Source organism: Dendropsophus ebraccatus, chromosome 4, assembly GCF_027789765.1.
Source record: "Dendropsophus ebraccatus isolate aDenEbr1 chromosome 4, aDenEbr1.pat, whole genome shotgun sequence".
Lineage (NCBI taxonomy): Eukaryota > Metazoa > Chordata > Amphibia > Anura > Hylidae > Dendropsophus > Dendropsophus ebraccatus.
In genome coordinates, this window is record NC_091457.1 from 75,771,227 (window position 1) to 75,789,424 (window position 18,198).

Here is an 18,198-nt window from a genome sequence, read left to right on the forward strand (position 1 = left end):
ATAAAAATGAAGCGGCAATAAGTAAGGTGACAAAAGTTACACAGCTGCTTAAAGGGGATCCATCATCACTATCATGCAGCCTGAACCACAAGTAATCAGGGCAGTCTCCGAGGGCTTTCGCCTGCCCAGCTGGCCTTGACTGACAGCTCTTTATACCCAAACAGGGAGAGATCTGTCCATCTATCAATCAGTGGCTAGTGGCTCAGGCGGCATAAAGGAGAAGGTTTCCTTTCATTTTAGATGCCGCAAAGCAATACAATAGTTGCAGACATTATACATATCCTTAATGCAACAGAAATCCTATGGAGTTTATCATATACCCCTAGCTTACACGCATTGTAAATCTCATTTTAAAACATTAAACTAATATGTAAACATTGAAAATCTCAACTTTGTATAATATAAATAAGCTAATGCTTTACTGAAATGTAAAGGTACCTTGTCCTCTTATCCTGTCTCTACAGGTTGAATGGGTTTAATTTCTTTACTGCTCCCAATAGATCTATAGAAAAATGTTTAATGTAAAGAAAATACAAAGTATATACGAAAAAGCTCCACATCTATACGTAAATGGAGGCTGGAACAAATACTTAACAGTGGCATCGATTACCCATAGATTATGGGATTCATTGTAAGCTTTTTCATGGTGACCCTGAATGTATGTCATTACAGCCTGTAAGTGACAGATACTACTTTTAGGCATCAGTTTAATACATCCATCACCCACAGGGTGTAGTGTTTAACAGACAGCTCATGAAAAGCTTGGCCAAACAGCATAAAATGACATTACTTACTACCCAAAAGGCTACTATTTACTAAAAGTAATTTCAGGGGAGCTGACGGGTCCTATTTAAATGTCTATAGATCTTTCCTCCTGTCTTCATAAAGGAGTTCAGAATTACAGCAATAGCTACAGTATATTATGTTTGTAAATCTCCCACTGTGTGCCATACTACAATCTCTAAACCATGGCCTCTGGCCATAACGCCCTCTCCTGCCAATCAACCCTACCTGCATAAAGCACAAAGGAAAATTGTAGTGGACTCATCGACAAAGATTGTTTTTTGTGAGCCAGAGAAAGACAAATCCCAAATGCCAGCAGTTCTTTGCTGAGGCCTAACCTTCATCCAATCTGCTTTTCTATTCATTTGTTATTTACTCATTCAGATTCTATGTTTACTCTTCTTTTCCCTTTTAACCCGTCTCCTATGTTTCAAATATAGTTGACACTTTCTTTTTACTTCTTCAAAAATATTTTTTTATAAAATTAACAATATAACTAGAGAAGGGGTATTGGTTGGCACCTTGTGCCCGCTTCCCTATCTGATTGCACCAAGACACACATCTGGCCTAACAATTTAACTTGGCAATTCCTAAAAGATTCCACCTTACTAATAAAAACACTACTAGAGAAAGGCATGGGGAAAAGGAAAAGTGATTAGCTAGTTTTGGAAGGAATGTACAAGCCTCGGTCGTGGGTGACAACACAGGGAAACCTTGCATCTAACAGAAATCTTCAGTTTTCTGACAGCGACAGAGCGAGTGCTGCTTGTAACGCGGCTTCTTCATCAATACTGTAATCCTGGAACAAAAAGATCAAATTGAAGCTAACACCATGAAATGAGCATGCATTAAGAAAAGAATTAAGGCCAGGCTCACTTGCAGCACTAAAGGGGCCACATTACTGTGCAGGGAAACTACATACAATTTACCACACATAGCTGTGGTTTTGCAATGCAGATATTGGTAGCATGTCCAGGCTGAACGACCTCTTGTGTTTCCTCTGCTTTCTTTGGAGATCAGTTTACAGTTGCAGTAAAGTGTAAAGGAACAATATGGTCGTTTGGTAAGGAAATTAGATTTTACATAGGGTAACTTAATTTACTCCACATACCAGGTAACAAACTGCTTGCGAATATACATACCACAAATGTGTCATAAGAGAATTTATGTCGGTGAAGAAGGTGCTGAAGAAAATTGGCACTCTTGTAGCTGGGATCCCCCCATGGCATTGCTGAACAAATAGGGCAAACCTAAAAACACAAGTTATAGAAAGTTTTGTTACAGAAGAAATGTGCATGAACTGTGGCTGTCATAACCTCAACCAGTAATTACATATCTAACACTATGTTCATGCAGTTAGCAAAAACACATGTATAAATTGCTTGGAAAAACAGCCTGCAAAACAGCTTGGTTTTCAGCGTTAGTTTTTAAAGTGTTGGCATTTTTGGAAGCTGTTTTCTAAAGGTTTGAAGACAAAGGAGGACCCTGCTTCTTAAAGAAATTCTGATAGAGATAGATAAACGTAGCTGCAGGAGAGTCTAAGTATGTTCACATTGGGGCATGTAGGAATGGAAGAAATAACGACACACCATGAAAAAGGGTCAGCCTGGTTGAGTAGCACCAGAACCTTACTACTCGACAGGGAGTAAAAATAAACTACAGTGGTCTCTCAACATACAATATTAATTGGTTCTGGGAGGACCATTGTATGTTGAAACCATTGTGTGTTGACTCCATAACTCTATGGGAAACTGGTAATTGGTTCTGAAGCCCCCAAAAGGATAAATGGAGTTTGATAGGCCATGGGTAATAGATGTGACATACATCAGGAATCATATAATTCACATAGAGATAAGGCCCGCCAAAAAAATAAAATTATATCTGCAGCTGTTTACAGTCTGTGGACTGACTTAAGGCCCTATTACACAGGACGATCATCTTGCGAAAAAAATTTAAGCGATAATCTTTCCATGTGTATGCAGGCAATGATCAAACGACTCGTATGTCATTGATCACATCTTTTGAGTTGACCATAAAATTGTCGTTAATCGTTCACAAATCTTTTAGTGTATGTACACATTGTTCGTTATTACAATCCTTCGTACACTTACGTACTAAAAGTATATGAATTATCGTAATAATGATTGTAATTACAATTGTAATTAATGGCTATCGTTCTGTGTATTATGGTGAATGATTTCAGGTCGTTTACAAAAGCGCTCATTTGTGATAATTTATGGTTAATCAGAGAAAACTAAAAACCGCTTTGTCTAATAGAGCCCTTAGACCAAGGCTTAAAATAATAGTTACCCTTTTACTCTATGTGTAGTTCTCCACACCAGCTTAGATGCTGCACATTGTTGTATCTGTATAACACTTGTCTGTGTCGTCTTTCTGCTCAGTTTTAGCGATGGACAGTGTCACCTAGGTGGAGCTTCACAGCAGTTGGGCTCCATCTCTTCTGTACGCACAGTGGTAGTTAGGCTCCATTTGCCAGGTGGGTAGAGGACCTAACTGCTATGAAGCCCCGCCAAGGTGACACTGTCCATATAAGAGAGGGGGCCCAACTGTCATGAAGCTCCGCCTAGGTGACACTGTCCACCCATAAAATGAAGCGATCATAGAGCAGAAAGAAGACACAGACAAGTTTTATACAGGTATGTCTTGAATGTGCAGCATCTAAGCTTAGGGATGGTGTGGAGAACTGCACATAGACTAAAGGGACGGGGGGGGGGGGGGGGGGGGGTGAAAGTATCACTTTAAGTAATGAGATAGGACACCATTTTTGTTAACAACGCTGTGACTGCCTGGGATCCAGCCTGGCACACAATGCTTCCCTCCCTTTCTTCCTGACAAGGGGCATTGTACTGTCCTGCAGTTTCTTTCAGATATAACTGGCACTACACATGATCTCATCTTGCACAGCCTTCACACAATCACAGTCCCTTGGGCAGATGCTGCTGTGAGTGTGCTGCTGTTTTCAGCCACTGGTCTGCATAGTAATTTACAGTGCATTTGTAGGTAGCTGGACACCACCTTCTTACAAGTCAAACATCCCAGGACAGCGTGACAGATACTGACTATTCTACAGACTTCTACTGCTGCTGAGATGTAAAGATTTTTTGAGGGCAAAAAAGTGATGCAGAATAGGTGTAGAAGCTTTTAGACACATCAATGGCATATGTCTGACATGAAGTAAATTTAATGATGGACATGGACCAGAAGAGTAAATCCACGAACAAATTCAGACAAACTGCATATATAGACCCACCATAGACATGAAAATAATTAAAAGCAGCCCCCCCAACTGCCCAAAAAATTCCCACAAAAATAATGAGTCTCTTGGTTACTATTTGCAAACAGCGTAAACTGCCTCACCACGATAAGGTGGACTCATATCGAGGCAGACCCTACACTGTATGTACACTATGGCCTCTCCATGGCATATAATACGCCTATGCTCTGGGCATGCAAGACCCGTCTAATACCTGCAAAAATAATTGCACCACCACAATTATTTTTGCAGGTATTAGACGGATCTTGCATGCCCAGAGCATAGGCGTATTATACACCATGGAGAGGCCATAGTGTACATACAGTGTAGGGTCTGCCTCGATATGAGTCCACCTTATCGTGGTGAGGCAGTTTACGCTGTTTGCAAATAGTAACCAAGAGACTCATTATTTTTGTGGGAATTTTTTGAGCAGTTGGGGGGCTGCTTTTAATTATTTTCATGTCTATGGTGGGTCTGTATCTTGCTGTTGCGCTGAGCTGTTGCATTTTTCTGTGTTTTTGTGTGTTTGCAATTTTAGCCATGGCAACGTGCTCCTGCCTAGTGTGAACAGTGTTCTATGAGAGCTGACCAATTTTTTCCCTTTTTAAACTGCAAATATAGGCATATTTTGTAAATTCCCCCCTTGGCTTTTTATTAAACAATCAGGGGTGCAGCAAATGTATATGGCCAAGCCATATGATTTAAACGTGTATAAGTATTTCCTAGTGAACTAATAGCTGCATCGATATATTAGATATGGGGTGGCTACGTACTATTAGGCTTAGGGCCCCATAGCACAGGACAATTATTGTGTAGATTAAAGAATAATCGTTTTGTGTGTGTTTGCAGGCAATGATCAAAAAATCAATTGTGTCGCTAATTGCATCCTTTAAGCTGACCCTAAAATCATTAGCTAAATGTACACATTGTTCACTCTTTTGCTCGAATCAGGAGTAAACGATCATAACTAACAACCATCGTGTGTTGTGTGTTATAGTAAACGATTTCAGGTCTTTCCCAAAAGCTCTCCATTGCAATAGTTTATCGCTAAAAATCGTTTCATCTAATAGGACCCTTAGACAGATTGCTTAATTTCTCTAGGGTTATGCAAGTGCACTTTGATCTGCAAACAGGAAGTGTCTGAGAAAAAGCAGAACTGTCTGACAGATGGTAAAACATGGATCTTGTTTTGCACAGTATTTCAAAGCCACATATGCATGAGGTTTTGTCTTTTAGTGCTGTCAAAGATCTGCATCACTCTTACACGGCATTGAAAAATTAATTATGGTACATGCCATATTGACACTATAAGACAGATCAAGTTGTGCCAAATTTATTAAAAGAATATTCCTGTCTTTTGGAAATAAATATCCTGCTTGGGTGGGGAAAAACTGAAAAAACAAAACAAAACCCTCTTACCTAGCCCCAGTCCCCCGCAGCGCCTGTTTGACTCATACGGTCCCCCAATGTTCTGTCTTGGTGCATAACTTCTGGCTGATCCAATCACTGGCCACACTGGTCCTGCTCTGACCACTTGCCTCTGGGGCAAAAAGACAGAACATCGGGGGGACCAAACAGAACTGAATGGGAGCTGCAGGGGACCTAAGTTAGGAAAGTTTTTTTGTTTTTTTTTAATGAATCTTACTTGTACCTTTTTTACTCAAACTGGCATACAAAAAAGCAGATCTGCTTCTCAGTGTTTCCCTCTCTCAGAAGTTGACCATATCATGTGTTGTGGTTACACTACCTCTTCCAAATTGGTTACAATCATTAATTTAGTATGCTTGCAAAATAATGTGCCTATAGTAGTCAAAGGATGAACAGTTGCATGAGTACACTATTTTCTAGTCATGTGGTTCCCACCTTCAGTAACTACTCTTAATGATTCTCAATCTCCTGGTAAGGTTAGTTTTTATCCTGAATAATAAGACGTACCACTTTGTTGGGATCACTTCTGTGATTCTCCATGCAGTGTTTCACAAGTTCTTGCTGGTCCAGGTTTCGGGCTCCACAATATGGACAAACAAAGGTGGAACGGTTTGGAATATTACTGGCAAAGAAAGAAAAAAGATGGTGAACAGATGAGAAGGTAGCTGTCAAGTAAGTCTCCAGGTAAATATGCATTAATATTTAAGTCAGTGATTTGGGCATCAAAAGCTATGTGGAGATAAAAAGCTGTAAATACATAATGTATTCTTACATTATAATGACTTTCCAGTGACCTTATAGATGACCACAGATATCAGATTACTGTAGTCCTGGCAAACACTAAAGGCCTTATTACACAGTGATTATCTGTCAAATTAGGCAGATTTCACCCTGTGTAACAGCAAGTGATCAGGGGATAAGTGAACAAATGCTCCTTCATCAGCTCATCTCTCACTTTAAGCCTGGAGTATGGCTGGGAAGCCTACACATATCACTTACCAAAATCAGATGACTACTCAATTGTACTGTTAATAGGAACGTTGCTGTGACAAGCTCTGCATCATTTCTCACTAACATAGATATGGATCATATTTAGGGATTCCTGATAACATTTGTCTATAACCCAAAGAAGTAATAAATGAGAGTGATCACCTTGGAATAGGTTGAGATGTTGGGACTACAGGAACAAACTTTGGACAGTTGGCCATCTGTTCTTGGACTTTGGCACATGAAGAAATGTGGGATCGCATCTTTGCGAGGGTCACCTGTAAAGACAACACACAAGTCTTTAAAGTGGAACTTTTTTTTTTTTTTTTTTTTTATTCTCTATTTCAACCACTGTTAGAAACAGAATGGTGAAGACCAATTCTCCAAACAAAACAGTAGATAATGTTACAATAACCAATTCAGTCATTTGCTCTTTTTTTAAAAATTTGCAAAAGGTAAGCAATTTTAATAACACTCAACATACTTTATTAGTCATATTGGTCCCCCTTTCCTGCCATTGTACACACACACACCCCAGATTGAACTGACAGCTGGACGATGTGGAGAAGATACTGTCTAATCAGCTATGAAAGCAACAGACTAAGGTCACTTCCGTTTTAACAAAAGAAATGGTAATTCCCAGTTGTCTATTTTTTCCTAGATATTTAAGAAACATAACAAAGGAACTGCACACACTGCAGGATTCAAAAAAAAAAAAAAAAAAGAATTGTTCTAGAATTGTTATTTTATTGACACATATTTAAACTACATTGTATAAGTCAGTACTCAGACACATAATCAAACTACAAAGTACAGCAACACCATTACGAGGTTAAAATGAGGTCATGTTTTGAATTTAAACCAGCAGGTTGTCGAGTGTGCCTAACCTAAATATCCAAAAAGGAGTTCCTATTGAAAAGTGTTCGCTTATGGGTAAAATACTTTTTTTCATACCCATAACCTGTAACATAGATGTTTCCCCTCCATATTGTTCACAAAAGTTTCTGGGTAAAAAGGACACATTAACTGCACTATTTTTAGCATCTGAAATATGCCCTCTTATTATCACTTTCAAAACTGTTGTGCAGCCTACATTCTGCAGGTTACATTGTGTGCAGGTGGCCGCATAGACTAAATACTTTATATTACAATTATTATAGTTAGTTATTTTGTACACATTACCATTGGCACACAATGTAACTGTTTTGCAAACAGACATATGTGAACATGTGAGACATCTTACATGTCCACAAATGGATGATCCTACTGTATCCAGCCAAGTTCTACTATTTACCATGTGCCTGATATATAAGGAGGGGGACAGACTTGAACCCAATATGGGCGTTCTCCTTGACGCTACTCTACCTCCATTCTTAGTGATAATAAAGCATCATCCTGCCAAAGTATAGGGAGATGTTTTTATATACTATTACTGATCAAATTAAATTGGCGGCTATATGTTGTACAAAATTACGCCCTCTTGTTTTTTTATTTTTTCTTACTGTTCCCCTTTTTTCTTTAGGCTATGTTTCCACACAGTATTTTTGCTCAGTATTTTGCAACCAAAACCAGGAGTGGATTAAAAACACAGAAAGGTTATGTTCACACACTGTTGAAATTTAGTGGATGGCTGCCATTTAACAGCAAATAACAGGCGGTGTTTTGTAATAATGGCCATTATTTGCCAATAAATGACGGCCATCCACTCAATTTCAACAGTGTGTGAACATAGCCTTTCCGTGTTTTCAATCCACTCCTGGTTTTGGTTGCAAAATGCTGAGCAAAATACTGTGTGGGAAAAAAGCCTTTAGCCTATCCCCTCAATGTTTAGATTCTTGTACAAACATGTTTGTCCCTGAACAGTTTCTTTTAAGATGAAACCATTCTCCATACGAGACGTTGTTAACAACATGTGGGGGGTGGGATGATGTAGCCAGCGAGATTGCATTACCCGCACAATCCTTCCTATAGAGGGAAGCCTGTATCCTATCTCCAGACCCTGTTAAACAGATTTCAATAAACATGACATTGTTTCCTCCATAGTTAGCAATAAATTTAAATCCATAATGGTTGTTATTAAGATATTCAGTAATTTCCCAGAAATGTCCTTCACTTCCTTTCCATCACCAAGTCATCTATGTAACGACTGATCCACTAGATGGAGTAGCAAAAAGTATCCTCCCAAAATATGTAATCCTCTTCAAAACATGACAATACTATATTTAAAAGGGTTGGAGAGAATTTGGCTCCCATACTCACTCTGAGTTACTTCTTTTTCTACAAATACTCAAACTTGTAAGTGCTACTGTTTGAGGGATTGAAGGGTAAGAGCTACCACATCACATAGGGCGAGGTCATAAAAGTACAGTGGTACCTCAGATTATGAGTAACCTTGTTTACGAGCAATTTGAAAGACAAGCTCACAATATTAAAAAGATGTAACTCTGTATACAAGCAATGCTTTGTATCACAAGCTCCCCTTTAGGCTGCCATTAAGATACAGTGCACAAAGATACAGCGCAGGATCCTGACCCTGAGGAAGATGATGGAAGAGGCAGGAGCAGCCCTGGGTGCTGGGTAGATGAAGGACACAGGAATGGCCGGAGCGCATAGAACAGGCAGGAGTGGCCCAGGTGCTGGGCAGATGGGGGAGGCAGGAGCAGCCTGGGTGCTGGGTGGATGAAGGACACAGGAATGGCCGAAGCGCATGGAACAGGCAGGAGTGGCCCAGGTGCTGGGCAGATGGGGGAGGCAGGAGCAGCCTGGGTGCATGGAACAGGCGGGAGTGTCCCCGGGTCGATGAAGCAGGAGCAGCATGGGTGCTAGGTAGATGATGGAGGCGGGAGTGACCCAGGTGCTGGGCGCATGGAAGAGGCAGGAGCGGCCCTAAATGCTAGGCAGATGGGGGAGGCAGGAGCGCACATGAAGTTGTAAAGAGGGGACGGGAGTGGGTGCGGGGAGGAGGCAGGAATCAGGATCCAGGGGTCCCTGCAGATCTTTTAACCCTTAAAGGGGTTATCCAGCGCTACAAAAACATGGTCACTTTTGCACCACTCTTGTCTCCCATTTGGGTGGGGTTTTGAAACTCAGTTCCATTGAAGTAAATGGAGCTTAATTGCAAACCCCACCTGAACTGGAGACAAGAGTAGGGGAAAAAAGGGCAATGTTTTTGTAGCACTTTAAGTGTCCGTGGCACTCAGCTGTGCGAGAGGCTGGGAGTCAGGTGTTGCTTGCAATCAGGGTCCCGAATTGTGTACAGTAGCACAGTTGTCCCCTTAGTTGTAGAGTTGTGGAAAAAATCATTTGCATTTTAATGAATCTTTATGGGAAAATCTGCCTTGCTATACAAGTGATTTGGATTACAAGCATGTTCCCACAACAAATTATGCTTGTAATCTAAGGCTCCACTGCAGTTGAAGAAAATGATCCACCCAAGCTGTTTAACGTATGGGAATGGTAATTTGATGATAGTATGACTTACCTTCTTACTGCAGCCTCTGCAGGGAGCCTTGTATGAGGACAGCTGTTTGTCTACATTGGAGGCCTTCTCCACCTTCTTTGGGTCAAATGGCATACGACAGAGGGGGCATAGGGGTGATGGGACCTGGAGACATGGCTGCAGGCACTCGCCACAAAACCTGAAAGAAGACAAACCCTAGATCAGATACTAATTTCCTGACAACATAAATTACACAACATAGTGATGACGTCATGATTTTTTACAGAATTCAGCTCATATCAATGCAGCTCCTCCCACTGAAAGAGACAAGCTCCAATAGCAGGTACAGTCACCACTGAATGTGCAGTGCTATATCTTGTGGAAAATGAAGAGGCCTCAGTCCTTTCAGTCAGTTTATCGGTGGGGTGCCGAGAGTTGAACTTCTCGGCACCTGAAAACCACTTATGTTGCCAGTGATCTCTCAGCAATAATCTGGCATACAAGGTAAATACGTAAGCAGTGACACAGGCAAACTAAAAAATGTCAAAACTGATGCAAATGCTGATGTAGGGAATGTGCACAGCATAAAGTGGAACATACATATATTCCACATAAACAAATGCTTAATAATTTTCCTGTGCTTATTTGAAATGTGCGTCCATTTTACTATAAACTGCACATATATCCTGGTCATTCCAGGTCTATCAAGCACAGGAAAATGATAATTACTACTTACCAGTAATTTGATTAGCTGGAGACCATGACAGCACCAGGACAGGGGCCACCCCAAGGTCAGGAAGCCTGCAGAGATAAAAAGGCGGAAACGTCCAACTATCTCCAGTGTTTGAGACAAAGGGCCGCCTCATACCATTAGTGAGCACTTACAACACCCAACACCACAACTTTTTTGAAACACCACATGATCCAACACCAATTCGGAACAGAACTAAAAGGTTAAAATAAAGAAGGTGCTGTCATGGTTTCCGGAAAATCTAATTACCGGCGGGTAGTATTTATAATTTTTTCCCATCGCCCATGACAGCACCAGGAGAGATTACCGAGATAAAATCCCTAGGGTGGGACCACCGCGTGAAGTACCTTGCAACCAAAGGAAAGCTCAGCAGAGGAAGACAGATCTAGGCCGGAATATCTGAAAAAAGCAGAAGTGGAAGACCGAGTGGCAGCCCTACAGTCCATTGCCTCAGTAGAAGCTCCTGCCTTTTCTGTCCATGCTAATGCTACCACCCTAGTTGAAAAGGCCTTAAACCCCACCAGGACTGGCCTTTCAATAGTCACATATGCTAGAGAAATGGCTTCACTAATCCACCTAGCAATAGTTCTGTTATTTGATGCTTTACCCTTATTCTTGCTTGAGAACCAAACCAGAAGAGTAGGATTTCCTAAACTACTTGGATACAGGCAAAAATCACAGTAAGCCGTCAAGATTTCTTCTTGCAAACTATAGAAAGCAGAAGAGAATTTGGGCAACAGGGTCAGATCAGTCCTCAGCACAATTCTGTCTTCCAAAATGGTGGTGTAAGAAGGGTATCCTGGCCGTCAGATCCCCTGCCATCAGCTTGTTATCCCCTATCCTATAGACCACATGCTCAGATGAGAATACCCTGTTACATGTTAGATGTTTCATCGGCAAACAGAACCAGGACCAGACTCAATTTCCAATGGGGGACATTTGTAACCCTAACTGGCAAGGACTTTTGCACAGATTTAAGGCACCTAATCACCCAAGGATGGTGCGCAACCTGAGTCAGCTTTTTATATGGACTGACACTTCACCTCTTACAGAACTCCCTGCATCATAAATCATTATAATGCAGTGTACTCCGAAACAGCTAAAGTACTACGCTACTGAACTTACAGGGCCTGAAAAGAAGATCAATACAAGAAAAGAAATACACAGCCCCCCAGATACAAGGTCCGCATCTATCAGACGTTTGTATCATTTCCTGTGGATATACCCAGGTAGTAATACTCTTTTAGGGCACAATAACACATACCATGCTTCAGTTGCATGGCATAAAGCCAGGAGTAATGCCAAAAACACTCAGCATCAACCATGCTGCAAATACTGTGCTGTGTGGATGTCCCCATAAAGATGTCTGCCAGTACCAGGCACTGGACTGACAGAAGTACACAGGAAGGGGCTACAAGAGGACAGTCATCCTTTTTTTATAAGGGATAATAGATGCAACAATGAAGTTTGCTAAGAACTTTCTTTTTAAATGCTAGCAGAAGACATAACAGTGCAAGAAAGGAGAACTATCTATCACACTGCACATCGGTTACAACATTATCGGCTCATAGGATACTTCAGCTCACCCTGACCATAACAGGATGTCCAGACACAGTGATATAACACTACATGTTATAATAATGTTACTTGCTTTACATTCTCAAACATACAGGCATCACATTCGGCAGAAACATAAGTAGGGAAGAGGGGATTCATCCCCGGGCACCATGCTCATCATCCAGATATATAGCGGTCACATCAGCATGGTTTCTGCATTGAGGAAATACCATACTCCTAAGTTCACATTCAGCATCTATTTATCAACAAAAAGATGGAGAAATAAAGGGGCAACCTCTCTATCAGGCACAATGCAATTAGAATTGGGAGCCATACCAGGCCCACAGCAGGAAGTGCTACATTCAACCAAGATGCCTCCATGTATTATGTACAGCAGTGGCCTACAAACTGTGCTTCTCTGTGGGAATACAGCCCACTGCATTATCTAACAACTGTCATAGGATGAAAATCAATGTGCAGAACAATTTAAGACCCTGTTCACACAATGCAGAGCAAAAATCAGACAACAATCCACATCCCATGCATGTGAATGGGGTTTCTGGAAACCTGTTCACATGCAATATAAAATATCCAAATAGTATGGCAGAAAGTTTTGCTGTGCATCCTGCATTCTGGTACCTGACATGTTTTGCCTTCAGGAGCTCAGGAAAGCATCTTTGACTCTTCATACTATAGAATGAAAGCATTTTCCTAGGTTATGAAAGCACAGACAGATATATGAAGGGTACCATGTGTATCCTTAACCTAACAGAATCTAACAGTGTTAGCAGTTTGGAACCTAAATTGAAGCTGACAGCTAAAAAAAAAAAATTCACACGGTAAATTATGGTGCACAATGCAATCTCAATGCAAGCAATGCAACATATTTTCAAGTGTATTCTAACATACAAGATGCTAATTAAAAATATGCTGTGTGAACAGGGCCTCGTATAGATTAATCTGCCATAGCCCTAAAAGAATGCTTAGCACAGCCCCTGAATGGTATATAATTGTACAGTTATGCAGAGGTTAATCTCTCATGTACTTAGCAAGAGTGAACAAATCCTCCCTTCTCTTGCATCAAGCAAAAATTAATGAAAACAGGGCAATGATGGAGAAATCTGCTTAATGGAGATGATAAAAATAGAAAAGCAACTATACTCACCTATCCTGATCCCCCACAGAAGCCATTCCAATGGCTTCCGATTCCCACTTCTTGTTTCCTGTGCAGTGTTGTCCCATAGGAACTGCCCCCCAGCCACTCGCTGACAGAGGTGGGTCACCACTGGAGCCAGTGGCTGGCTGAATGAACATTTTCTGTGTATCCAGATGGGGACTGGAAAGTGGAGGCCAGCGGGGTAGTCATTGGAACAAAGAGCACTTTTTTTGGATGACTACATTAAGAGACTACCATTGCATACAAAGCATGATATTCAGTGACTTAGAACAACTACTGAACGGTGTTTTCCAGCTTGTGGCTCATCAGCTGTTGCAGAACAACTCCAAGCATGCAATGACTGCCTAAGGGCCCTTTTACACGGAAAGATTATCTGACAGATTAGCTGCCAAAGATTTGAAGCCAAAGCCAGGAACGGGCTATAAACAGAGAACAGGTAATAAAGGAAAGCCTGAAATTTCTCCTCTTTTCAAATCCATTCCTGGATTTGGCTTCAAATCTTTGGCAGATAATCTGTAAAATAATCTTTCTGTGTAAAAAGGGCCCTAAGGTTGTCTGGCATGCTGGAAGTTGGCCTAAGGTTTCCTCCAACATTTTGCACTCAATACCCCATAATAACAATGTGAAAACAAAACTTTAGAAATTCCCTCCTAATTTATTAAAAATGAAAAACTTTGGGTTTGCTATGATACTAGAAATCTAATGGTGTGTTTACACAGAGATTTATCAGACAGATTTTTGAAGCCAAAGCCAAGAATGGATTTGAAGAGAGGAGAAATCTCAATCTTTCCTTTATTACCTGTTCCCAGCCTGTTTCTGGCTTTGGCTTAAAAAAATCTGTCAGATAAATCTCTCTGTGTAAATGCACCATTACTCTGAAGGCCCTATTACACAAAACTATTATCGCCCGTATTCGGCCGATAATCGATGTCGGTTGATTGTTGCAGTCGTTTGTCTTTCAACATGTTGAAAGACAAACGACTTAGATAGCAGCTATATGCTGCCGTCGCTCCGTGGAAAAGGGGACCGCTGCTATCTGCTATGGGCTGCCCGGATGATCTAGCCATCACCCGGGCAGCCCCCCCACAGTACACACCCGCTCGCTGCAGACGTGTCTTATAGTGCCAGCAGCGAGCAGGGAATGTGGAACAAGTGAGCGCTGACAGCCCTTGTTTGCTCCTCTCCGTTGCCCCTTGTAATAGGGTCTTCAGGCCTCCCATTTGGGCGGGTTCACACTATGGAATTCTCGCGGACAATGTCCGCGGAATTCCGTCAGCTGTCCGCCCGCACATCTGGGCGCCTTTCCGCCGGCTCCATAGACACCATTCTATGGGCCGGCGTATTCCGCTATACGCTGAAAGAAGTGTCATGTCACTTCTTTCAGCGGATCGCGGAATACGCCGGCCCATAGAATGGTGTCTATGGAGCCGTCGGAAAAGCGCGTGCCCGTGCGGGCGGACAGCTGACGGAATTCCGCGGACATTGTCTGCGAAAATTCCGTAGTGTGAACCCGCCCTTTCTCTGAGAGGTTACCACACCCAAATTGGAGTCATCTGTGGGAAATAAACTTGAGTAATGGTGCGTTTACACAGACAGATTTACCTTACAGATCTTTGAAGCCAAAACCTGGAACAGACTCTAAACAGGGATCAGGTCATAAAGGAAAGACTGGGATCTATGCTCTTTTCAAATCCATTCCTGGCTTTGGCTTCCAAAATCTGTCAGATAAATCTTTCTATGTAAACGCACCCTAACATGATGTAGAAAGACACATCTCTGTCTATAGAAGACCTTACAGTTGCTTAATGTATATTAGAGCAAAAACCAACCAGTCATCTGGGCTGGACCAAAGGTTCACCCCAGGCTGTAACCAGACAACCAAGACAATACAGGAGCAGCCTAAGGATAACTCTACATCTCCTTGACTGGCCCAGCCAGAGCCCTAACCCAAATTCAATCAGACATCTCTGGAGAGACCTGTAACCGGCCGTCCACCAACAGTCCCCTTCCAACCTGACAGAGCCTGAGGGGATGTGCAGAGATAAAGAGCAGAAAATCCCCCTAAAGCCAGGTATGCTAAACTTATGGCATCATATCCAAGTGCTAAAGCTGCTTCAACTAAGTACTGGCTAAAAGGTCTGGGTACTTATGTCAAACAATGCAGTGTTTTATTTTCAATAAAATATTAAAGAATTCTAACATTCGGTTTTCACATTGTCACTATGGTGTATGGAGTGCAGATTGATGGGGGGAAACTTTTTCTTATTATAGCACAAGGCCACAATATTACAAAATGTGAAAAAGGACTCTGCAAATCCATTGTATATGTTGAAGATTCCAGCCAATATGGTCTTCCTAGCACCCCAGAAAAAGACAACATTGACCTATTTACAGATGCAAAGCATGTCATCCATACTACTACTACTACCTGCACCTAGATCCATGTCTCCTACCTGATGTCTACAGACAACTCCCGGAGCTGTCACTATTACAGCAGAGGCTGCAGAAGCTCAGAGGGGCTGTGACTATTGCAGCAGGGGCCGTCACTATTGCAGCAGGGGCCGTCACTATCCAAGGATGTCACCCCAAATGGGGGATTCTGTCCTCCACCCCCTACCCCAGAACACTATAAAGGGAAGGCATGCTGCTTATAGTCACACTAATTCTAGCTAAATACTGAAAAGTTGTATTTTTGTTCTCATGTTTTTACTGAATGAAGATTTATTTATATTATTTTCCCTTTGTTTCTACAGTACTATTAGTAATCCTGCCTGTGATGGTAATGTGGCAAATGTTCGGAGGGGATTTCTATGGAACAGCAGTGTGCCCCAACATGTGACTGCAGCTGTTGCTACACTACAACCCCCATCATGCCCCCCATCCTGCTGGAGAGCTCCGGATGTCCTAATGTAGAATAGGAGACAGGATGTGGATGGACTATGCTCCACCACCCCTGCCCCCTGATGTAGGATAGGAGACAGGATGGACTATGCTCCACCACCCCTGCCCCCTGATGTAGGATAGGAGACAGGATGGACTATGCTCCACCACCCCTGCCCCCTGATGTAGGATAAAAGACAGGATGGACTATGCTCCACCACCCCTGCCCCCTGATGTAGGATAGGAGACAGGATGGACTATGCTCCACCACCCCTGCCCCCTGATGTAGAATAGGAGACAGGATGGACTATGCTCCACCACCCCTGCCCCCTGATGTAGGATAGGAGACAGGATGGACTATGCTCCACCACCCCTGCCCCCTGATGTAGGATAGGAGACAGGATGGACTATGCTCCACCACCCCTGCCCCCTGATGTAGGATAAAAGACAGGATGGACTATGCTCCACCACCCCTGCCCCCTGATGTAGGATAAAAGACAGGATGGACTATGCTCCACCACCCCTGCCCCCTGATGTAGGATAGGAGACAGGATGGACTATGCTCCACCACCCCTGCCCCCTGATGTAGGATAGGAGACAGGATGGACTATGCTCCACCACCCCTGCCCCCTGATGTAGGATAGGAGACAGGATGGACTATGCTCCACCACCCCTGCCCCCTGATGTAGGATAGGAGACAGGATGGACTATGCTCCACCACCCCTGCCCCCTGATGTAGGATAGGAGACAGGATGGACTATGCTCCACCACCCCTGCCCCCTGATGTAGGATAGGAGACAGGATGGACTATGCTCCACCACCCCTGCCCCCTGATGTAGGATAGGAGACAGGATGGACTATGCTCCACCACCCCTGCCCCCTGATGTAGGATAAGAGACAGGATGGACTATGCTCCACCACCCCTGCCCCCTGATGTAGGATAGGAGACAGGATGGACTATGCTCCACCACCCCTGCCCCCTGATGTAGGATAGGAGACAGGATGGACTATGCTCCACCACCCCTGCCCCCTGATGTAGGATAGGAGACAGGATGGACTATGCTCCACCACCCCTGCCCCCTGATGTAGGATAGGAGACAGGATGGACTATGCTCCACCACCCCTGCCCCCTGATGTAGAGGTGTACCGACCCCCACCCACATCCTACAATGGGGGAGGGAGGGGTCCTTGTCCATCTCCACCGATGATGGCTGCAGCCTGACATCGCCCCCAGCACCCGCCTCTCCGGCCCCTGGTTACTCACGTGTGACCGCAGCTCCCGATGGCCACCGGCTTGTAATACACCTCCAGGCAGATGGGGCAGCCATACTGCGTCTCCAGGCTGTCTGCAGAGGACGGGGACGACTGGTTCTGGTGGCTGTGGTGCTGCTGCCGGTGCTGCGAGGACGACGACACCAGACTACGGAACATTGCCATGACCGCGACACAAGCACCGTCACCTCCGCGGCTTCAGCAGGACATAAACACTAAACGTCATCACTCTACGACGCCGTGTGACGTCAGCGGTGCGACACCCGTCACCATGGAGACCCCTCTGTCCTTGGAGGCAATAAACTACCTTATTCGCAATAGATACAACCAGAGAACTGTGAAATACAGCATATTATATCATATGAAAGCAACATAATTCAATGACTGCCAAGAAAGGCATAGTAGTCCCGTGACAATCGCTCAGTGATGGGGAAATCCGCCATATTAGGTGCTGGCAGACATGGTGGGCGAGACTTCTACATGGACTAAATGTTATGTTTTCTGCCAGGAGCATGAGAAGTCACCGACGTCACTAATGTAAAACTAATTAAGCCCTTTATTTCACTAAAACTTGTTCCTAACTGAGGCTGAGTTATTGGGCGTCATCGTGCGTGTGACGTCATCTGGCCGCGCCGGAAGTCGCTGTCAGC

General features: G+C 43.2%; 1 protein-coding gene across 3 annotated transcripts; it reads right to left on the reverse strand.

Moving 5' to 3' along the window:
- Positions 1-19: 19 nt before the first annotated feature.
- On the reverse strand, positions 20-18,149 carry RNF166 (ring finger protein 166). Of its 3 annotated transcripts, XM_069966042.1 has the most exons (7): positions 17,541-18,149; positions 9,954-10,110; positions 6,638-6,750; positions 5,993-6,107; positions 1,926-2,033; positions 1,468-1,582; positions 20-502 (listed from the first exon to the last, which is right to left on the reverse strand). In XM_069966042.1, the coding sequence occupies exons 1-6, from the start codon at positions 17,711-17,713 to the stop codon at positions 1,517-1,519; spliced, it is 732 nt and encodes a 243-aa protein (XP_069822143.1). In that variant the 5' UTR covers positions 17,714-18,149; the 3' UTR covers positions 20-502; positions 1,468-1,516. The 3 variants fall into 3 exon arrangements, with proteins under 3 accessions (XP_069822143.1, XP_069822142.1, XP_069822144.1); XM_069966041.1 differs by having other exon boundaries at positions 498-1,582; positions 17,541-18,148; XM_069966043.1 differs by lacking the exon at positions 17,541-18,149 and adding an exon at positions 10,648-12,989 and having other exon boundaries at positions 498-1,582.
- Between the last annotated feature and the right edge of the window lie 49 nt (positions 18,150-18,198).

What these genes read in the sequence shown, in the direction of transcription:
- RNF166 (XM_069966042.1), bottom strand. Translation starts at nt 17,713, where the DNA reads ATGGCAATGTTCCGTAGTCTGGTGTCGTCGTCCTCGCAGCACCGGCAG. An exon ending in GCAGAGGCTGCAGTAAGAAG is followed by an intron (nt 6,751 to 9,953) that starts GTAAGTCATACT and finishes TTGTCTTTACAG; the next exon opens with GTGACCCTCGCAAAGATGCG. An exon ending in GAAGTGATCCCAACAAAGTG is followed by an intron (nt 2,034 to 5,992) that starts GTACGTCTTATT and finishes TTGTGTTTTTAG; the next exon opens with GTTTGCCCTATTTGTTCAGC.